The 24,312-nt window shown below is 43.1% G+C and overlaps 1 protein-coding gene across 6 annotated transcripts in view; it reads right to left on the reverse strand.

Annotated features, from left to right (window-relative positions):
* LOC124788095 (alanine--glyoxylate aminotransferase 2, mitochondrial-like) overlaps nucleotides 1-24,312 on the reverse strand; it is a 165,096-nt gene that overhangs the window by 128,062 nt on the left and 12,722 nt on the right. Inside the window, exon 1 of one of the 6 annotated variants that reach the window (XM_047255202.1) lies at nucleotides 1,799-1,944. The exons of 2 other annotated variants lie outside the window; for them this stretch is intronic. In XM_047255202.1, coding sequence (XP_047111158.1) covers nucleotides 1,799-1,814 — 16 coding nt within the window. In that variant the 5' untranslated portion in view covers nucleotides 1,815-1,944. 3 more of the 6 variants (XM_047255204.1, XM_047255203.1, XM_047255206.1) reach the window with 3 other exon arrangements.

Genomic DNA, 24,312 nt, shown 5'->3' on the forward strand with positions numbered 1-24,312 from the left:
AGTCCCTTCTCTTTTTATATACAGCTGCCTTTTGTACATAAAAGAAAACTTTAACAGTTACAACCTTAGGCAGTCCGTTCATAATCATAACACTCGTCAAACATTTAAGATAGACATACCAACAACTCAACTCAATAAAACACAAGACAGTTATGAATACATGGGAATAACGCTTTTCAACACATTACCTGTGCAGGCACATTGTGTCTCTCTTAATATCTTAGAAAGTAAGGCTAAAAAATGGCTGAAAGACAAAGCTTTTTACAGTGTTAAAGAATTTGAATACTCTTCAAAAATAGACCTGACTTACGAAACAACTTGCAACTCTGTTTGTACCTCTTCCTAAGCTTTTTCTGTCTCTGTAGTTCCACATTTAACTGTTAAACATGTGGAGAAATCCTTAGGTATGAAATGTATTCTTTTATTATGCACATTCTTTAAAATGCACACTTTAGTTATGTGGGATATCTTTATGTATCAAATGTATTCCTTTATTATGTATGTTCTTTTAAAATGTATACTTTAGCTTTGTGTGATACCTCACAATAGTTATATTTCTTAATATGTAAATTGTACATTACTCATGACGACATCGATTGCGTGTAAATGCTTAAAGATGGATAAATAAATAAATAAACAAGTTAAAAACTCAAAACAGTGTATAATACCATGGAATTAAATTTTATAATAGACTGCCACAAGAAATAAAAGGTGCAAATGATCCCCACACCTTTAGCCGAAGCATAAAAAAAACAACTAAATAGCAGTTATTACACTATAAATATTTAAAATAACTACAGATGGTAACTTAATGTTCATGACCATTGTACTATCTAACAATTTATGAGATTAGAAAAGTAGACATAAACATAGGAACTATAAATAGTTTAAGTGGAATGTATAATTTAATGAGAAATATTGTGCAAACATTTGACAACATCCGTACAATGTATATTGCATCAGTTCAGCAATCAGTAATTTTTTTTACATGATATGGTAATGAAAACATGTATCAGTAAGCATCTTTAGGATTACTTCACAATTGGCATAGAGGCTGAGACCATCTAGATGTGTTAGATGTATAGGTTTTTATCTAACGAACAAACATAAAGTAAAAACATGGTATCATTTAATAATATGATGCAGGCAGGATATGGGCCCCAATATCAGCAATTATTATTTCTGTCAACTTAAGGCGCAGTTCAATGTACGTGAATTTTTTTGCGATAATGGATATTTTGACAGAATTCTCTAGTTAATTATACATACGTGGATTAGTTGTGCAACACTGTGAGATAATACTGAACGAATCAATTTACATGCTGTTTTGCACAACTAATATGGAAATGTGACTGCAAGCTATTCAGACATAAATAAATTTGAAAGACTAAAATATTTTGTATAACGGTAATAACAAGAGCAAATGGTTCTTTCGCAGTACGGGAACATGCGCTACTCGCCAAAATCAAATACCTTTCAATCTAATTTACATAAATGGAAGTTCTAGAGATCCAGTGGTCATTTCAGTTTCAGCATTTTCTAACTACCGGTACCTTCGCATTTTCATTAATTAGATAAGAAAGCTAGTAGATACTAGAGTTTTTAAGTAGAGTTATCTATATCCTTATTACATGTGAAACAATTCGTTTTGTTGCATTACTAACTTTTTAATGTCAAAAATGTCCGAGAGCGAAAAACGCTAGAACGATGGGCTAACAACAAATTGAATTTTAACTCTCTCTGTTGTCTCCCCTGAATTACTGTGTACTTTTTTTTAGTTAACACATTTACGGCGCACCTGCCAATTTCCTCATGTCTGCGTAGTGAAGTTGTGTGCCAACGACGACAATCCGTACGACTGTGACTCGTACGCGATCCAGTGGTTCATCTGCCTCGCGAACAATGACGTCCGGTCTCAGCAGGCTAGGCGCGCATTAACATCAATCGCCAGACGACCCGCCAAGGGAGGGGAAGGGAGACTCAGGCCTGAACTCTGACCGTCAGACGATTGTCAAATAAAACAACTGCGTGTCAATCAAACTGGGGCGCCAGCCGTGGCGCACGCGCCATTTCCGGAACGCTCTCGATATTCCTGCTGAACTACAAATTGCCGTGACCTCGGCATGCGTCTAGTCTTGGAGGTTTCGTGAAACATCGAAGACTGCACGATCACAATTAAGGGATTCCCATTTTTGCCACAAAGCAACCCAATTAATATTCACACACCACCATCTAGAGTACCACAGGTAAACAGGACATCTATCGTAACATCGTCTTTGATTTATTATAAGTGGTTATGAGTCATTTTATGAAGTTGACTGGGGGAAAAAAGTGTGGTAATTACATGTTTACTTTGTACTTGTAGAATTAGGACGTGATACATCAGTAAACAGAAAGATAATGGATAGTTTATTTTAATGTCGTAAATACTTAAATCAGTAATACAGCGAAGTATGTAACGCTACAATAGTTAACAATTTGTTGTTTATGTGCATAAAATTACCAAATAAGCAGCAACCAATCCCAAAATCATGTTTTATTTATTAACTTTTGCAAATCGACTTCAACTGATTAACAGCCATCATCGGTGTTTTCAACGAATTTGTGCCCTCTGCTTAAGACGGTGTTACTACTCAGGGCACATATTCGTTGAAAACACCGATGATGGCTGTTAATCAGCTGAAGTCGATTTGCAAAAGTAAATAAATAAAACATGATTTTGCGACTGGTCGCTGCTTATTTGGTAATTTTATGGTTTAAGGTCGCTGCACAACTTGGGAACCACATGAAACCCACCATTCATAAGTTTATGTGCATGTTTTATATATGCACACCGCAACTGCATTAACGCTTGGATTACTCAGACAGGTAATTTGCTGCATTCTTAACTTTTTCGAGATACAGCAGTTGTAATACACACAAGACATTTCGTAACAGATCGGAGGAAGGTAACGGGCAAGTCTTCTTCACTAGAACCTTGACTAGGACAAAAATACGTGATTCTCTCATTCTCCTGACCGCTCATCGACGAGTTCCGATTATGTGACTTCTTTTGACAACTGAAGTTAATCATTTATAACGGAAATATCGGAGCTAATGGAACGACACGAAATATGTCTAAAACTTTTCTAATTTTGCGTTTGTAATACTGCAAAATATTCGATAGTCGAAGTACGTGATGTTTTTTACTTATTTTGAGGCTTTCCTTTTTCTATGTTTTGAAAAAGACCAGTCTCTCCTGTGATATGATATTTTTCTTGATCTAGGGTATGTCCAAAGTGACTGTCATCATATGAGAACGCGATGGACAACGGCCGTTCCCTCGCACATGTGTGGAGAGTTAAATCAAGGGCTTCTGTCACACAGCAAGGGACTGACGTAGTTGGACATGCACTGATAACACGAAACAGTGCATTGGTAATGGCTAAGCACTGACCGAAATCTAGATTTGCCGAATAAAACCTGAAAGAAAAGGACGACTGACGGACGACCCCGCGCACATGTGTGGAGAGTTAAATCAAGGGCTTCTGTCACACAGCAAGGGACTGATGTACTTGGACATGCACTGATAACACGAAACAGTGCATTGGTAATGGCTAAGCACTGACCGAAATCTAGATTTGCCGAATAAAACCTGAAAGAAAAGGACGACTGACGGACGACCCCGCGCACATGTGTGGAGAGTTAAATCAAGGGCTTCTGTCACACAGCAAGGGACTGATGTACTTGGACATGCACTGATAACACGAAACAGTGCATTGGTAATGGCTAAGCACTGACCGAAATCTAGATTTGCCGAATAAAACCTGAAAGAAAAGGACGACTGACTGCTGTGCTCTATAATTTGAAAGACATATCACAGTCGTTGAGTGAAGCCACATTCCTAATGGAAGGTTACTTGAATTTAAATTGAACTTTATATCCATTTTGCCAGAAGCTTCCGGTGGTTTCCCAGTATTAACTCCGCAAAATTTCCTAATTTTTCTCACAGTGCTGAAGCTTGCTTCTGTGTGCACGTCACTGTTAGTCTCATCGACTCTGAGGGAGGGTGGAGCAACACTTTATTCTTGCTCTCCTGCTCGCAACATTCAGCAGCATTATTATTTTCTTGCTTCACTCCCTAAAGAACTACCGTTTGCGCTACACCGAGGAGCTGAAAGTGTAGGATATCTAACGCTTCCCGCGATGGGCCAGTAACCGCTTTGTCACTCATCAACAGATACGTATTAAAGTGCGAAGCAATAGAACACGGCACAACAATCACGTCGCAGTGGCTACATACACAAAGTTCTTTACTAGATCGCTGAAGTTAGCAGTGGCCAACCACAAAACATGGGTGGGCTGAAGTCGACCGACTTTTGCCGATTCAGAACTAGGGAGCCTTCGTTCTTCTCTTCGTCAACAGACTATACGTGTCGACGGACTTAGCCGATTCAGAACTAGGGAGCCTTCGTTCTTCTCTTCGTAAACAGACTATACTTGTACATTGTATGGATCACATTAGTTTTACATGTGATATTACAATTTTGCTTCTCAGTATTTCTTCTGTTCGTGAACAGACTATACGTTGAATGGATCAGATTAATTTTGCATGTTATAAAACAATTTTGCTTCACAATATTACAAAGGTAATCTATACCAAAGCTTTTTTTTTTGCAAAAGAAAAGCCACATTTTGTTTTTAATATCTTTTAAGCTACAGCACATTTTGTGTACGATATTGTAATCACAGTCATACAGTTTTGTCGTGTAACATGTAGGGATGCAGACGGTCCGCAATGAAGTCCACGACGTCCACAGGTATCTGGTGGCTTCGATTACTACCACAGATCCCATGGCGGACTAGGTGAATGTCCTCCATAACATAATGCTGCCCTCACCGGCCTGCATCCAAGACCCGGTGCATGTTTCGGGCAGGTGTTCGCCTTGAAGACGGCGTAACCGGACACTACCATCGACCTGGTGTAACAGGAAACGTGATTCATTTGATCAGGCAACACGGTCCCATTGCTGCAGAGTCCAGTCTCAGTGCACTCGTAATTGACGATATCGTTGGGTACGGACGGGAACACCTAGGAGTCGTCTGCAGCGGATCTCCACGTTCAACAATACGCGGTGAACGGTGTGGTCCGAAAAACTTGTGCCTGCACGGGCATTGTTCTCAGATCGCCGCCTATCATGCTTTCCACGATGAGGGACGAACGTCCAACACCTCGTCGTCTACTAGTGTTTTCATCGTCCTTCATACATTTTACATAATGCTGACTACAGTAGCACGCCAACACCCGACAGCTCTTCGCCGATTCCGAGACGTTAGTTTCCTGGCGCCAAGCCATAACAACCTTTGCATTGTCAAAGTCGCCTGTGCCAGTGGCTGTCTCTGTTTTCGACCTGTATCGTCCCTAGAATGATCCCCTAATCGTCTCTGCTCCGCTTCTACACACTCATGTTCAGAAAAAAAAGAGAACACCTTGAACGACTAGAGATAGGCCGCTCATATTGACAGGACATGTCGACCACTGGCCATTAAAATGCAGATGATAAACGGGTATTCATTGGACAAATATATTATACTAGAACTGACATGTGATTACATTTTCACGCAATTTGGGTGCATAGATCCTGAGAAATCAGTACCCAGAACAACCACCTCTCTCTGTAATAACGGCCTTGATACGCCTGGTCATTGAGTCAAACAGAGATTAGATGGCGTGTACAGGTACAGCTGTCCATGCAGCTTCAACACGATTACCACAGTTCATCAAGAGTAGTGACTGGCGTATTGTGACGAGCCAGTTGCTCGGCCACCATTGACCAGACGTTTTCAGTTGGTAAGAGATCTGGAGAATGTGCTGGCCAGGGCAGCAGTCGAAAATTTTCTGTATGCAGAAAGGCACGTACAGGACCTGCAACTTGCGGTCGTGCATTATCCTGCTGAAATGTAGGGTTTCGCAGGGGTCGAATGAAGGGTAGAGCCACGGGTCGTAACACATCTCCAATGTAACGTCCACTGTTCAGAGTGCCGTCAATGCGAACAAGAGGTGACCGAGACGTGTAACTAATGGCCCCCCATACCATCACGCCGGGTGATACGCCAGTATGGCGATGACGAATACACGCTTTCAATGTGCGTTCACCGCGATGTCGCGAAACACGGATGCAACCATCATGATGCTGTAAACAGAACCTGGATTCATCCGAAGAAAAATGACGTTTTGCCATTCGTGCACCCAGGTTCGTTGTTGAGTACTCCATCGCAGGCGCTCCTGTCTGTGATGCAGCGTCAAGGGTAACCGCAGCCATGGTCTCCGAGCTGATAGTCCCTGCTGATGCAAACGTCGTCGAACTGTTCGTGCAGATGGTTGTTGTCTTGCAAACGTCTCCATCTGTTGACTCAGAGATCGAGACGTGGCTGCACGATCCGTTACAGCTATGCGGATAAGATGCGTGTCATCTCGACTGCTAGTGAAACGAGGCCGTTGGGATCCAGCACGGCGTTCCGTGTTACCCCCCTGAACTCACCGATTCCATATTCTGCTAGCAGTCATTGGATCTCGACCAACGCGAGCAGCAGTGTCGCGATACGATAAACCGCAATCGCGATAGCCTACAGTCCGACCTTTATCAAAGTCGGAAACGTGATGGTAAACATTTCTCCTCCTTACACGAGGCATCACAACAACGTTTCACCAGGCAATGCCGGCAACTGCTATCTGGGTATCAGAAATTGGTTGGAAACTTTCCTCATGTCAGCACGTTGTAGGTGTCGCCACCGCGCGCCAACCTTGTGTGAATGCTCTGAAAAGCTAATCATTTTCATATCACGGCATCTTCTTCCTGTCGGTTAAATTTCGCGTCTGTAGCACGTCATCTTCGTGGTGTAGCAATTTTAATGGCCAGTAGTGTACATTAGTATGTTCTGCTGAAATGATTAGCATTTCAGTCATCTCGATTTGGCATGTGTATTGTTGCCTAGTAGGTACGGGGTCCTCCATGGGCCCCTAATAACTCGTCTTGAAGGCATCGACACGTATAAGGCGCGAATGGCTCCTTTGGTATAGCCATTCATGTTGCATTCACTTGGTTCCGAAGTTCATCTGTGGCGATTGGCATTTGGTCACAGAACTGCGCCCATACTCTGCACATCACACTTAAAGATCTATCAGAGAGTTCATCGAACTACCTTCAGAATAATTCTCTATTATTCCAATCTCGTACAGCACGGGGATAAAACGAACACCTATATCTTTCAGTTCGAGCTCTGATTTTCCTTGTTTTACTATGACGATCCTTTCTCTCTATGTAGGTTGGTGTCAACAAAATATTTTCGCACTCGGAGGAGAAAATTAGTGGTTGAAATTTCGTGAGAAGATTCCGCCGCAAAGAAAAACGACGTTGTTTTAATAGGATCCACTTCAACTACTGTATAATTACAATGACACTCTATCTCCTATTTCGAGATAATACAAAACGCGCTGCGCTCCTCTGAACTTTCTCGATGTACCCCGTTAATGCTAACTGGTACGGATCCCACACCGCGCAGCAGTACTCGAAAAGAGGACGGAGAAGCTTAGTATATGCAGTCTCTTTAGTAGATATGCTACATCTTCCAAGTGTTCTGCCAATAAAACGCAGTCATTGGTTTGCCTTCTCCACAACATTTTTTTCTACGTGTTCCTTCCAATTTAGGTTGTTCGTAATTTTAATTCCTATGTATTCAGTTGGATTTACTGCCTTTAGATTAGACTGATTTATCGTGTAACCGAAGTTTAAGGGGTTCCATTTAGCACTCATGTGGATGTCCTCACACTTTTCATTATTTAGGGTCAATTGCCAGTTTACGCACGATCAGATATCTTTTCTAAATCGTTTTACAATTTGTTCTGATCTTCTGTGACTTTACAAGACGATAAACCCAAGCATCATCTGCAAACAACCTAAAGCGGATGCCCAGATTGTCTCCCAAAAGGAACAGCAGGGGGCATATAACACTACCTTGGGGGACGCCAGAAAAAACTTCTGTTTTACTCGATGACTTTCCGTCAGTTAGTACGAGCTGTGACATCTCTGACAGGAAATCACGAATCCAGTCACATATCTGAGACGATATTCCATAAGCACGCAGTTTCACTACAAGTGGCTTTTGTGGTACAGTGTCAAAAACCGTCTAGAAACACGGAATCTTTGCAAAAGCAGACATAATGTCTGCAGGGATAACGCAGTCACTTTTTATACACTATTACTTATAATGCGTCTTGATTGCAAAAATATTTATTCACATGACCGGTTTCGGTTCCTCTAGAGCCATCTTCAGATCTGCAATTTCGGTTACAGGAGTAACCCGTCCACACTCACCAACCTTCACTGAATGTGACGCAGCATGTGAAGGTTGCTGAGTGTGGACGGGTTACTCCTGTAACCGAAATTGCAGATCTGAAGATGGTTCTAGAGGAACCGAAACCGGTCATGTGAATAAACATTTTTGCAATCAAGACGGATTATAAGTGACAAATACGGAATCAATTTGAAATCCGTTGTCAATTGTAGTCAACACTTCGTGTGAGTAAAGAGCTCTCTTTTTCTCCTCGTGGTCGTTTCGTTAGCTGTACGTGTGAGGAAGTAACACGTGGCAGGACTCGTCTTGGAACGTAAGGTCTAGCAATGTCAACAGCGAACCTCACCGCAGACTACGGCGGTGGTCTGATAGCATCTGCCACTGTAGTTTGACGAACTCGATGTAGCGTTCTCGAGCTTAGTAAACATAAGCGTGACGAACTGTGTCGTTCTTCGAGGGAGCGCTCTGCATGTTACCTTGCATGGAGAGCGACTGGCGGAGGGGAAGTTAATTTCAAGTATGCCACAGGAAGTGCTTGCTGTTCACGTTGTCAACCTGGCAGATAATGCTAATATAAGGGACAGCCAAATGAAAACCGAACACCCCCACAAATGAACGACGGAATGGTTCGACTCAAAAGTAACCACCACATGCCCCAAGACATTTATCCCGCTGGGAAACGAGATGATCAATTCCTGTTTCGTAGAACGGGATCGGCCGCTGAAGCATCCACAACCGCATCTATTCTTCTTGCACTTCCTCGTACGACCGAAACGGACGTCCACGCAATTTCTGCAAGACCATTTGACAATATTCTGCGACGGTAGTCACTGAAAGCTTCACGCATTGCTCTTTTGACAGCCAAACGCGTTTCATCCAGCGTCTTTATATCTATAGCCCTACGCTTTGTTTTACACCTATTATGCAGTCCTCTCTGTTTAGGGGTCTTTACACGGACACCTAACAGCGTGTTTTAAGACAAACCATAGAGATCCGAGCGCAAGAATGCCAGTCTGAATACACTCTCAGGTAAGCATGCAGATGTGCGGTCAGATGTGCCCCGTACCTAGGGATGGGCAAAAAATATCGATATATCAGAATATCGATATTTCTTCAAAATAGTAACGATATATAAAGGCAATATTTACACTTCTGGTATTACGATTAATGGATATTTGATACTCCATATCGGAAGCAATATTTTTATTGTCTGTCTTCTCTTGATGCACATGCACTATAGTTCTCACTAGCAGGTTTCTTACCCATTCGAACTGCTACCAATCTTTGCAGTCTGTCAGTAAATGTCTTACAATGGGCTTAATTTTATTTCATGTTCAGTACGACAAATGAGCATCAGATTCACGAAATCTTGTTACTCCCGTTTGTCATTTCTACCACTCCAAATGACAGGTACAACGTGCAAAATGCACACATTTCGTGACTGCACTGTACGAGATGGTGGAACTCATCCACTTCCTGCTCCCAACTATGAGGCAGAATGTGCGCTTCTCTTACCCCTGACTGCCTGGATCAAGAAAAAATAGACGCACTGTAAAAATAACGCACTCTCTGCACAAAAATCTCACAAATTACTGCACTTGTATTTAATACATAATTGACTCTGTTTTCTGAAATGTTTAGTCGTCAGTACACACCTGTTTTGCCAGAAATTACTCAAAAATACTTAATGTGGCAAGCTTCTTGTGTTTCGTCCAAAACAGTAGCTTGGTTGTGCTACATAAAAGAAACATACTGACAGGCGTACATATTAAACAGAGAGTTCTATTAGTGGTTATCGGTGATGATTCTTGGTTTCATTAATTTGGTTTTTTTAAATAAGTGATTTTATAGTACACTGTGTGTCTTTTACTGGTTAATATTAAATGTAGTAAGGTATTTGTCAATTTTTAAATATTTACTAATCATTTCTGTGACTTCGATCGACTTTTCTTAAATTCCTGTACATATTGAAAATATCGTCTGCTACATCGAAATATAGATATTTATGTCTCGATAATATCGATATCTTTCATAAATATCGATACAATATTTATCATTATTTTTAGGAATTTGCCTATCACTACTCTTACCTTCGCCAGCTAGCGCATTTTAGAAAAACACGCCAGCCGCGTCACCTTGTTGTGTGTGTGTGCGCTCTTTGTGATTTCTTCTGTCAGTTGCCTACAGTACCCGACGGGATAGTGATGTACTCTTTTGAAGATTGCTATCAGTAAGCTACAGTATGCGACACGATCGTGGCGGATTCCCATTGTTCGACGTAGGACATTTTGACAGAATTTATAAATATGTACAAAGAGCAACACTACTTGTTGAAAGAGAGATCCAGAGACTATATAAATTAGAATTTAAAGACTGGAGCTTATGATAAACTGATCGCGTATGGGAAGCCAACCGTAATTTTATTAAAGAAAAGGAAGAGTGATAGAAAGCTTACGAAGCTCATTTAGAGAGTAACTGAAACAAGTTTTTAACCGTAAACGTAGCGGCAGGTCTCTCGATTACATCTATGTACCAACTTTGTCGTACTACAACTTTCTTTTATTTAACGTGCATCAAAAGGTTCCAAGCGTTGCTGAAAACTTTCACTAAACAGTGTGACAATACTAGGTGTAAAGTCTGTTACCAGCACCGTTCTATATTTCAACACCTTTGATCTCCTTCGTCTCCTTCTACATCTTCAGCGGTCTCACACTCCTGTTCCAGATCAAGGCTCGATTTCCCCTAACGGATCTAACGACCAATATCGTAAATATTTGACCACAGAGAATTAACAATGGCGAGGCTTTCTACTTGCTTTTAAGCAGTGATGTGACTAAAAAATTTACTTGGACGTCTGTCTGAATTTTCTTCCATATAATTTTCAACAATCTCTTAAACAAAAAATGTTAATACAATACTCATTACTTATAATTATTTACCTTCATGAACTTTGGCCGCATGCATCCCAAAGTACTTTGCATGTCTTGGGAATTATATGAGACAGCGACGATGTGAAAGCGACTGTGGTAAAATTTAAATATTTGAGCAAGTGACCCGTTCCTAAAATCCGAGAGCAACTGTAACACGTTCCACTGAATAAATGCTCTTCTTCATAACAGTGTAGTTCCAACTGATTTTCTCCTTGCTGATATCCGGCAATAAATCATTCTTAAATGCACATATCAAAAAAAGTTTTGCATCAATTCGGTTAGGAGAGTTCCGGAACCTGTACAGAAAACTGGAACAGAGATCAACATAAACATCATTTCCGCCCTTTTTATTGCTCATGAAAACCACAAATTGCGTGTTGTACCACCATACAGCGAGAGCTTCAGAGGTGGTGGTCCAGATTGTTGTACACACCGGTACCTCTAATACCCAGTAACACATCCTCTTGCATTGATGCATGCCTGTACTCGTCGTGGCATACTATCCACAAGTTCATTAAAGCACTGTTGGTCCTGATTGTCCCACTCCTCAACAGCGATTCGGCGTAGATCCCTCAGAGTGGTTGGTGGGTTACGTCATTCATAAACAGCTCTTTTCAATCTATTCCAGGCATGTTCTATAGTGTTCATGTCTGGAGAACATGCTGGCCACTCTAGTCGAGCGATGTAGTTTTCCTGAAGGAAGTCATTCGCAAGATGTGCACGATGGGGACGCGAGTTGTCGTCAATGAAGACGAATGCCTAGCCAATATGCTGCTGATATGGTTGCACTATCGGTCGGAGGATGGCATTCACGTATCGTACAGCCGTTACGGTGCCTTTCATGACCACCAGCGGCGTACGTCGGCCCCACATAATGCCATCCCAAAACCGTAGGAAAACTCCACCTTGCTGCACTCGCTGAACAGTGTGTCCAAGACGTTCAGCCCGACCGGGTTGCCTCCAAACACGTCTGCGACGATTGTCTGGTTGAAGGCATATGCGACACTCATCGCTGACGAGAACGTAATGCCAATCCTGAGCGGTCCATTCGGCATGTTGTTGGGCCCATCTGTACCGCGCTGCATGGTGTCGTGGCTGCAAAGATAGACCTCGCCATGGACGTCGGGAGTGAAGTTGCGCATCATGCAGCCTATTGTGCACAGTTTGAGTCGTAACACGACGTTCTGTGGCTGCACGAAAAGCATTATTCAACATGGTGGCTTTGTTGTCAGGGTTCCTCTGAGCCATAATCCGTAGGTAGTGGTCACCCACTGCAGTAGTAGCCCTTGGACGGCCTGAGCGAGGCATGTCATCGACAGTTCCTGTCTCTCTGTATCTCCTCCATATCCGAACAACATCGCTTTGGTTCATTCACTCTGAGGCGCCTGGACACTTCCCTTGTTGAGAGCCTTTCCTGGCACAAAGTAACAATGCGAACGCGATCGAACCGCGGTATTGGCCGTCTAGGCATGGTTGAACTGCAGACAACACGAGCCGTGTGCCTCCATCCTGGTGGAATGACTGGAACTGATCGGCTGTCGGACCCCCTCTGTCTAACGGGCGCTGCTCATGCATGGTTGTTTACATCTTTGGGCGTGTTAGGTGACATCTCTGAACAGTCAAAGGGACTGTGTCTGTGATACAATATCCACAGTCAACGTCTGTCTTCAGGAGTTCTGGGAACCGGGGTGATGCAAAATTTGTTTTGATATGTGTAGTTTCGATAACTGGGTTATTGTGTTGCAGTTCTATAGTCAAAGAAATATAATTGTGATGGTAATTGTACTCCTTAACCCAAGGAACATGTGTTTTTTATGTCCATGAACATAGCTGCAACACCCTTACTGCTGTAGTGCTGATAATAGTACTTGCTTGTTCAGTTTTCGCACGGAACGCGGCTACAACTAACGTGCTCGCCGCACCCACGGCACGCAAGACTTCAGAACTGAGGAAACTCTACACGTCACTCTTGCGTGCGCACTGGCGCGCGTGTTTCAGCATGTACACGCAGACGCTTGGCGTGACAGTCTCGAACGCCGACAGGCGCGTAGGTGAGAACGTGGTCCTACACTAACTACACTCCACGCACCTAGCCGCCACGGTTCTGGTTCCCAACAGGGGAATTTGCTGACGGCAGAACTCTGTCGTGTAAACTAAATACCTTACCACTGGGAGAAGATTCGAGCAACTGGCTCGTGATTTTCGAGGAAAGTTTGGAACGTTACAGAGCCGCACTTCCCCATCCTGAACACAAGGATACTGCGCCCCAACACTGCAAGGGGATCAGACCCACTGGCGAGTCCAGATTGTATTTCCAGTACACTAATATCTGATTATTTTATTTTGTTTCAGATCAGAAAGGTGGTTGGATGAGCCCTCGGGCAAGCACTTAATTGTGAATTGCATAGTAGTCACGTAGATGTAGAAGAACAGAGGAAAGTATACCAAAAACAACAAAGTCAGCAACATTGGAGAAAAAGCACATGGGCTCAATTTTCGCCGAAGTACGAGTTGCAAGAATTCCCAATAAGGAAAGATATTGGTGACGGGCCTTAAGTGTCGCGAGCAGAGAATACGTCTAAAAACGTTGAACATTTGGCTCACGCATTTTTGTGATAATTTCTGAAAGAAAGTACAGTCTGTGGCGTTAGAAAATGAGAAATCGCTGGACAAGGCGTAGAAGCGTCCCTGCATTTATAAATTATCAAAACTTCGTAAAAACAGTGCTTGGTAACAATAACGAAATTCATTGAGAGAAAAGATAAGAAAAATACAGTGTAACAACAGCGGGTAATGCTCATTAATACCGCGTCATTTCTCTGTGTATTGTACAGCGTATCTTGTTGCGAACTGTGCTGCACACCTTGTGGAGCAGCGGTTAGTGTTATTGACGAGTGTGTTGCCGGTTGCCATTTCAAATCCCATGACCAGCAGACATTTGTTGTTTAATGTTTATCATTTCTAGAAGGTTCTCGAAGTTTCTAATACTTGTCTATTCTGGAATATTCGATGTTCATATTGTCACGTAAAGAAGGTGTAATTAGATGAATGACGAACACTAACATCACGTAACGAAGGTTTATTCAGCACTTGCACATACAAGAGTGCAGAGCGAACTGCCTCCAGTCAGAACACATGCGGTATATATACAGTTACAGAACATTCCAGTACAATGATTCTTGATATTTTTGGGTACTTCTACGGGGTCAGGGATTTTCTCTGCCTCGTGATGACTGGGTGTTGTGTGCTGTCCTTAGGTTAGTTAGGTTTAAGTAGTTCTAAGTTCTAGGGGACTGATGACCATAGCTGTTAAGTCCCATAGTGCTCAGAGCCATTTGAACCATTTTTTTGGTGGGTACTTCTAGAATGTACTCGAATCAAATATAGAAATTAAAATTTTACTTCAACCCTCCATGCAACCACTACCCTACAGTGACTGTGCTACTCAGCTTCCTCTGCGACAATATAAACAGCAGCACTCTTCGACCAGCAAGTCAGTTCTAGTCTATCTGTACGTTCGTATCAGTAATAATCGTGCTTTCAGTGCTAGGCATTGTACTTCGTTGCTCTCCAATTTGGAGTTGACTGTGGTCAACAAGAGACATTGTTTGGTGGGGTCGCCGGGTACTTTAAAATATATACACCACCATCGCTCCAATTAAGCAACATAGAAACCATCGCCTATTCGGACGGGAAGCGAAATACTAGCAATTATTCATTCCAAAGGTCTGTATATTCAAGAGAGAAACAGATTTCGAACCAGCAGTAAGCCAACTATGGATGATGCACCCATCAGTGTTTTGCAGATATGTTGATCAGGCTCCAGCGGTTTCCGGCCGCAGCGCCACAACAATGTGCCCTTTGTCTAAACCGCTTATATCAATGGATTTCCACATTTGCGGCCCGTATTTTCGCTATAATGACTGCCCATTCGCCTCTCTTCCGCTAGAATTCGTTCCTTACTGCGTCACGTGCCCGCAATACCGCCAGGAGGCATTCAGCCTCGCGGTGGACAATCGTCATAATGTTTTTCTTCATCAGTGTATTGTGAGCCTTAACGTCGAAAAGAAATGCTGCTACTTACCTTCATGTTTCTACTTTGTTTACCAATCACTGGTTAAGGTACCGGGTGATCACAAAGTCTGTATAAATTTGAAAACTGAATAAATCACAGAATAATGTAGATAGAGAGGTACAAATTGACACACATGCTTGGAATGACATGGGGTTTTATTAGAACCAAAAAAATACAAAAGTTCAAAAATGTCCGACAGATGGCGCTTCATCTGATCAGAACAGCAATAATTAGCATAACAAAGTAAGACAAAGCACAGGAAATGCTCAATATGACCACCGTCATTCCTCAACAATAGCTGTAGTCGAAGAATAATGTTGTGAACAGCACCGTAAAGCATGTCCCGAGTTATGGTGAGGCATTGGCGTTGGATGTTGTCTTTCACCATCCCTTGAGATGTCGGTCGATCACGATACGATTGCGACTTCAGGTAACCCCAAAGCCAATAATCGCACGGACTGAGATCTGAGGACCTGGGAGGCCAAGCATGACGAAAGTGGCGGCTCAGCACACGATCATCACCAAACGACGCGCGCATGAGTTCTTTCACGCGCCATCTGTCGGACATTTTGTGAACTTTGTTTTATTTTGGTTCTAATAAAACCCCATGTCGTTCCAAGCATGTGTGTCAATTTTTACCTCTCTATCTACATTATTCCGTGGTTTATTAAGTTTTCAAATTTATACTGACTTTTTGATCACCCTGTTCATCACTTGCTGAGCGGGAAGAGCAGGTTTCGTATCTCCTCCTGATCATACACATTTAGGGCTAGCGAGCACAGTTGATTCTTGTAAGGGTGATTTAAAATTTCGGTCATTGTCACGCTACACTAGAAAAGAGACGTGCACTCAAGAAATATGACAAAACGTTTTCTGAAGTCCAATGGTCATTTGTCGATACGGATTTTGCGAACACATGAATGGTGAAAGATAATATAAAAAAGAGTAGTACACACACCCCCTTTGGAGTGACAGGCCAATAAGTTTTACACAATGTTTCATAAACTTCGGTGTCAAAAGAATTTTTTAAATATTTTCGAAAGAGCTTGAGATTGTCTGTCCAGCTGAACACAAATTGTCGCAAACATTTGAAAATATTATTCGACTAATTTCTTCAAATTCTTTTCTTTTCATGTTTATGTCCGAATAATCCGTCAATTTTTTGCCGGAACGTGCTGGTCTTTTCTCCACTTCTCCTATAATAATACATAATCGAAATCGCCTACGTGCACAGTCACGCGTGGGAAGCCGTTGATGCCATGTTTGCGTGTCACTGTGTCTGTAATTGGAAAACAAATGGGAAGCGGAGAATGCACGGAGAGTGACGATTTTGTCACCCGTGTGCACGCAGCTATCAAAACCTAGTGGCACAGCAACAGTTTTGTCTCGGGCTTGTTTGCGGGTCGGCAGACAAAAGTCTCACCACACTGCCTCGTGCCAGGATGATTTCCTTGAAAACGTCGCGTCAATTTCTTTGTCCATTCGTGTCCGTATGAAGTACTGTTCCGTCTTCACTGAATTCGTCGCCGATGAGCCGTAAAATCACTCTACATTCCATTATATGAGGGCTATTCGGAAAGTTCCGATGGGTCGCGAAATGGAAACTACTGTGAAAATCAAAACTGTTTTATTTGCAATAGTTAGCTACACTGTGCAGCTACCTCTCAACATAATCGCCTCTCCGACTTCGACATTTGTCATAGCGTTGTACTAACTTTCCAGTATCCTCTTCATAGAAGGCAGCCGCCAGTGCTTTCCGACAATTCTCGCTCGTCTACAGCTCGTTGTCTGTGCCAAAACTTTGGCTTCATAGCCAGTGCTTCATGTGAGCAGGAATGAAACTCAGGACGAGACAATTAAGGTCTGTGTTGTGGGTGACCAAACAATTCCTATCGAAAGGCTGCAGGAGTATCTTCATTACCGCAGAGTGCGGCTGCGACGTGTCGTGACGAACGAAACGTGTGACAGTTATGTTATGTGGGCTGCATGACATCAGGCGAAATCTCTCACCAGGTCGTCATACTTAGGGAACACACTATTTTCTAGGCAACTTGATGTCCTCACTGTGCACTCAGAACTGAAAAGAGCAACGTTCCGCGATCAATGGGCATACTAGAGACGCTACCCAGCACATCTTTGGAAGACTTCATTTCCACATTGGTTTTCACTTTACGACGATCGGAACATATTTTTCGAAGAGCCCTCGTATATACAGTACAAAATCCCTATGTGTTCCTATCGGAGTGTCTAAATTTCATTTTTGGAAGGTTACTATCAACGGCCGTCAAGTAATGTACACTCCTGGAAATTGAAATAAGAACACCGTGAATTCATTGTCCCAGGAAGGGGAAACTTTATTGACACATTCCTGGGGTCAGATACATCACATGATCACACTGACAGAACCACAGGCACATAGACACAGGCAACAGAGCATGCACAATGTCGGCACTAGTACAGTGTATATCCACCTTTCGCAGCAATGCAGGCTGCTATTCTCCCATGGAGACGATCATAGAGATGCTGGATGTAGTCCTGTGGAACGGCTTGCCATGCCATTTCCACCTGGCGCCTCAGTTGGACCAGCGTTCGTGCTGGACGTGCAGACCGCGTGAGACGACGCTTCATCCAGTCCCAAACATGCTCAATGGGGGACAGATCCAGAGATCTTGCCGGCCATGGTAGTTGACTTACACCTTCTAGAGCACTTTGGGTGGCACGGGATACATGCGGACGTGCATTGTCCTGTTGGAACAGCAAGTTCCCTTGCCGGTCTAGGAATGGTAGAACGATAGGTTCGATGACGGTTTGGATGTACCGTGCACTATTCAGTGTCCCCTCGACGATCACCAGTGGTGTACGGCCAGTGTAGGAGATCGCTCCCCACACCATGATGCCGGGTGTTGGCCCTGTGTGCCTCGGTCGTATGCAGTCCTGATTGTGGCGCTCACCTGCACGGCGCCAAACACGCATACGACCATCATTGGCACCAAGGCAGAAGCGACTCTCATCGCTGAAGACGACACGTCTCCATTCGTCCCTCCATTCACGCCTGTCGCGACACCACTGGAGGCGGGCTGCACGATGTTGGGACGTGAGCGGAAGACGGCCTAACGGTGTGCGGGACCGTAGCCCAGCTTCATGGAGACGGTTGCGAATGGTCCTCGCCGATACCCCAGGAGCAACAGTGTCCCTAATTTGCTCGGAAGTGGCGGTGCGGTCCCCTACGGCACTGCGTAGGATCCTACGGTCTTGGCGTGCATCCGTGCGTCGCTGCGGTCCGGTCCCAGGTCGACGGGCACGTGCACCTTCCGCCGACCACTGGCGACAACATCGATGTACTGTGGAGACCTCACGCCCCACGTGTTGAGCAATTCGGCGGTACGTCCACCAGGCCTCCCGCATGCCCACTATACGCCCTCGCTCAAAGTCCGTCAACTGCACATACGGTTCACGTCCACGCTGTCGCGGCATGCTACCAGTGTTAAAGACTGCGATGGAGCTCCGTATGCCACGGCAAACTGGCTGACACTGACGGCGGCGGTGCACAAATGCTGCGCAGCTAGCGCCATTCGACGGCCAACACCGCGGTTCCTGGTGTGTCCGCTGTGCCGTGCGTGTGATCATTGCTTGTACAGCCCTCTCGCAGTGTCCGGAGCAAGTATGGTGGGTCTGACACACCGGTGTCAATGTGTTCTTTTTTCCATTTCCAGGAGTGTATAAAACGCGTGTTTGACCATCAGCAGCTTTTATTTTAAACCCAAATATCGACCAGTTTCAGTCACGGACCATCTTCAAGGATAAGGGTTAAAAGGGTTTAAGCCACAAAATTACATTTGTCATTACTTAAATGACGTGTACAGCATGTCATAAATATCAATATATGACACAGGGCTTTTAGAAGCAAACATACTAATACCAAGTGTACACAGAGCAGTACTGAAGAGAGACACTGCTCTGTGTACACGTCGTATTAGTATGTTTGCTTCTAAAGGTCCTGTGTCGTGTACTGATATTCATGACATGCTCTACACATTATTTAAGTAATGAAAAATGTAATGTTGTGGCTTAAACAATTGCAACCGTTATCTGTGAAGATGGCCCATGACCAAAACTGGTTGATATTTGGGTTTAAAGTAAAAGGAGCTGATGGCCAAACATGCATTTTATACATGTCTGAACGTTGCAGCATGGAATAAAAACAACCTATGTAATATTCCTGCCAATGGCCTTGCCGCAGTGGTAGCAACGGTTCCTGGCAGATCACCAAAGTTAAGTGCTGTTGGGCTTGGCTAGCACTTGGACGGGTGACTGTCCAGGCTGCCGAGTGCTGTTGGCAAGCAGAATGCACTCAGCCCTTGAGATATCAATTGAGGAGCTGCTTGACTGAGAAGTGGCAGCTCTCGTAACGAAGACACAACGTCCGGTAGAACGGTGTGCTGACCATGTGCTCCTCCATATCAGCATCCAGTGATGCCTATCGGCTGATTGTGAAGTGGTGGATGATCGGTACTGTTGGGCCTTCTAAGGCCTTTTCGGACGGAGGTTGGTTAGATAATATTCCTGGAGTACTGCCGGCTGTGTGGTCTTAAAAGCTACTGACGAAGTTCTTAACACACAAATAAACAATATCAGATTAACAAACCACCTGCGAGCTCCCTCAATAACACTGTTAGCATTCATTAGTTTTAAACCTCAGACAATTTGTATCTAACAATATTCCATATTCAAGAAAGTTTGCATAACATTTCGAATGATAATGGCACAAGGGTGGTTAATTTTGCTGTTTCAAAAGACATGATTGTTGAGAGCACATATTTGAAAAGGAAGGACATTCATAAAGCAACCTGGGTCTCTCCAGATGGACACACCCGAAGCTAAATTGATCATGTTCTTGTAGATCGGAGATGGCACGCCAGTATAGAAAATGTTAGGACTTTCAGGGGAGCAGACTGCGATTCAGATAATTTTCTTGTAGTTGCCAAAGTTCACCAACGGCTATCTACAGCAACATCAAGGTGTCACAATGCACAACTTGTTAGGTTCGACACTGACAAGCTAAATGATGAAAACTTTAGAAGAAGGTACATGATAGAAATTTCAGATATGATTGATGCTCTCAGGACACACGAAGATCAAGATGAGGATGTAAATAAACAATGGATCACTGTTAGGAATAATATCAAAGAGGCAGCGAAGGTCACAATAGGTACAATTAAGAAGAACAGGAGGAAACCGTGGTTTGATGAGGAATGCAAGAAATTGGTAGAGGAAAGGAAAAAAGCGCGATTAGATTGGGATAGAATGGGAGACAGAAAACGAGAGGAGTTCTTGAACATGAGAAGGGAAGTTGGTCGTAGGTTACGGGTAAAGAAGAGGGATTATTTGAACAATCAGATTAAAAAAATGGAAACAAACAGTAAAACAAAAAACATTAGGGAACTTTACCTAGACATAAATGGGTATAGGAAGGGGTTCAAGGCTAGGACAAATGCACTTCGGGTGGATGCCGGGGGAATACTGTCAGACCCCAGTGCTATATTAAGTAAATGGAGGGTGTATTTTGAGCATCTATTAAATGTACACCAGGAAGCAGAAAATGAGCAGGCGTACGAAATACATACAGCAGAACCCAGATACCTGAGCCAACGTTAAAGGAAGTAAGAGACGCAATCAACAAATTGAAAAACCATAAAGCACCAGGATCAGATTGCATAACTGCAGAATTAGTTAAAAATGGGGGACAGAAATTGGTGGAAGTAGTTCACAAAGTGATAACTAAAGTATGGAACTCAGAGATAATACCTGAAGAGTGGCAGGAGTCGATTCTGATCCCAATTTTTAAGAAGGGCGACAAAATGGATTGTAGTAATTATAGAGGGATATCGCTATTACCAGTATGTTCCAAAATTTTCCCGAATATTCTGCTAAGCAGGCTTACAACATATGCAGATGAAATTGTGGGGTATTACCAAGCTGGCTTTCGGAGGAACAGATCAACTATAGACCAAATATTCACCTTGTGTCAAATTTTGGGAAAGCAATGGGAATACAATAAACCAGTTCATAACCTTTTCATAGATGTTACAAAAGCATATTATTCAGTATTGCAATCAAAATTGTACAGAATTCTTTTGGAACTTGGAATACCAAAGAAGTATGTTAGACTTATAGAAGCGACTTTGAAAAACAGAAAAGGTAGAGTACGCGTGGGGAAATTGGAGTCAGAGAATTTGTAATAAAGAACGGACTTAAGCAGGAAGATGCCCTGTTTTATTTAGTCCTAGAATATATTGTACGAATGGCAGCAGATAATTCAGAGGGTGTGGAGTTAAATGGAAATATTAAGATATTAGGGTATGCAGATGATATAAACATCATTAGCGATAGAAAAGAATCTGTAACAGCAAATGTGAATGCGTTAATCAAGGCTAGTGAAGATGTAGGTCTAATGATATGTGAAGACGAAACTAAATACCTGGTTACTACTAGAATGCCAACAGCAGTAGATCAGGAAATGTTTAGAGTTGGAGACATGCAGTTTGAAAAAGTGAACACATTTAAATATCTAGGCGTGGACATCACTTCGAGAAATGAGATTGAATCCGAACTGAAGAAAAGATTACGAGCGGGAAATGCGCGCTACTTATCACTGAATAGATTACTTTAATCACGGATATTGTCTAGGAATTTAAAGATTAAAAAAAACAAAACTATTATTCTACCAGTTATGCTGTATGGGTGTGAGACTTGGTCTCTCACTGTGCAAAATGAAAAGCCGTTTCGAGTATTTGAAAACAAAATTTTGAGGAAAAGTTTCGGAGCAAAAGGAGATGACATTAGCGGAGAGAGGCGAAAACTGCATAACGAAGAGGTTCACGAACTCTATTCAAGCCCTGACGTAATCAGTATTATTAAACCACCTAACCTGCGATGGGCGGGTCACGTAGCTCGAATGGATGAGGGCAGGGCAGCGCGCAGAGTACTGGTAGGGCACTTAGAGGGAAAACGTCCTGTGGGGAGACCGAGGCGTAGATGGGAGGACAATATGAAGGCTGATTCGAGGAGCCTAGGTATTGAAGGTGAATGGAAGGAAATAGCCCAAGACAGGGACAGATGGCGAAAATACGTTGCTGCGGTAATGGACTCTCGAGTCCGGTATGACCAGTGAGTGAGTGAGTAACAACTTTCCATGTGCCATACACAAAAACCAGTCACAGTTAAAACCATAGAACAAACCATTGAGAATTTTGAAAATGAGTTAAGCTTAGACTGATGAGCCAAAACATTATGACCCTGCTTAATAGCTCGTTTGTCCATCTTTAGAACGAAGTACATAATTGATTCTGCGTGTCGGGTATCCAGCGGTTTGTTGGTAGGTTTGTGGAGGTATGTGGCATTAGATGTCTACGCACAGGTCCTGTAATTCTCGTAAATAACGGGCCTCTGATTTGCGTGTGTGGTGGTGGCGCGCGATAGCGACCCATATGGGTTCCATACAATTTATCTCAGGAGAATCTGGCCGCTGGAGACAGCAACGTGAGTTCATTACAACGCTCCTCAAACCACTACAGCACGGTTGTGACTGGGAGACACGGACAGTTATACTGCTGAAAGATGACATCACCGTCGGGGTAAACATCAAGCACGAACGGATGCAGGTGGTTCGCAGTTGTCAGCGTGTCTTCGATTAAGCCCATCCCACAACCCCTTGAGGGCTCTGTCGTCTGCTTGCCAGCTGCCCTGCAGGGAGCTGTGCATGTTTCTCGTGATGGGTCCTGTGCTACTTTTCTTGTGAGACCTAGTCGGGTTCCCTGCATGCTACCTGCGCTGGGTCCTGTGCTACTTTTCTTGTGAGACCTAGTCGGGTTCCCTGCATGCTACCTGCGCTGGCCAATCGGAAGTCTTGTTTTGTGACTGACGTCACAGCCTGCAGGGCGGGGAATCTTGAGGCAACGCCAGTTAACTCTCGAGACCAAACAGAGCGTCACGAACCCGCCGGCCAAACTGCGATCTTTCTCGAACGATTGTAAAGAAACTGTTGGGTATCAAAATTTGACTCTCGCACATCTTACAGCTTCGTTCATCATATTCATGATGAACTGCCTATCATTTCAGTAATGGTCATATTTTCTGCGATTTTTAGTGTTAAGCAAACTACTGCAACAATTTCAGAAAGTTTGCAATGAAAAATAGGGGTCGCTATGAATTTGTGTTTGGTGCATGTTAGGTCATATGTTGCTGAGTATGAAATGTAGCTAACATATTAGTTTTTTCTTTAAACTCTGAAAGGTATTGCTATCTGTCACCTGTCGTAAGGAAATAGATAGTATGTAAAGCGCTTTGTCCCGAGCTCGCACCCCAGCGAAAAACCCAGAATGAAATATTCAGAAAATTCCTTGTATCTTGCAAACGGTTTCAGATATCGAAACAAGATTTTGGCAAATGGCAGTGTGCATTGAGATGAGTATTTCGCCATATGATGAATATGCAGAACTTCCATGTCTACCGGGATAGTCATGCGATTACAGATTTTTTCAGTGAGATGATGTAACATTTTAGCGCTCTCAATAGCTGGTGAAACGAGAATTACTGTGGGTTCAGAACAATATGTGTGAAGAAATTTCACTTTATTTTTATACAGCGAACGGGCATTTTTCATAAAATATTGACACATCTTTACATCAGTTATGATTTATGATTCTATCGCAATTTCAGTTGCATTATAATGTCAGTGAGATGAATACTTACAAAATCAGCTGTATTTTGGCGAAAGAAACCGATTAATATGGCAACAAGGGCTCTTACGTATTACTCAAAACTCATCAGTGATAACGTTTCTCTGAAGAAAAATAAAAGTGATGATACGTCTGGAGGAATAAATCGCTACTTCTTTTGAAATTTAGGCGAAATCCTATGTCCCAGTCTATTTTTAATAGCGAATGATATGGACTGAACCTGGGCAACGGACTT

Source organism: Schistocerca piceifrons, chromosome 3 (genome assembly GCF_021461385.2).
Source record: "Schistocerca piceifrons isolate TAMUIC-IGC-003096 chromosome 3, iqSchPice1.1, whole genome shotgun sequence".
NCBI lineage: Eukaryota > Metazoa > Arthropoda > Insecta > Orthoptera > Acrididae > Schistocerca > Schistocerca piceifrons.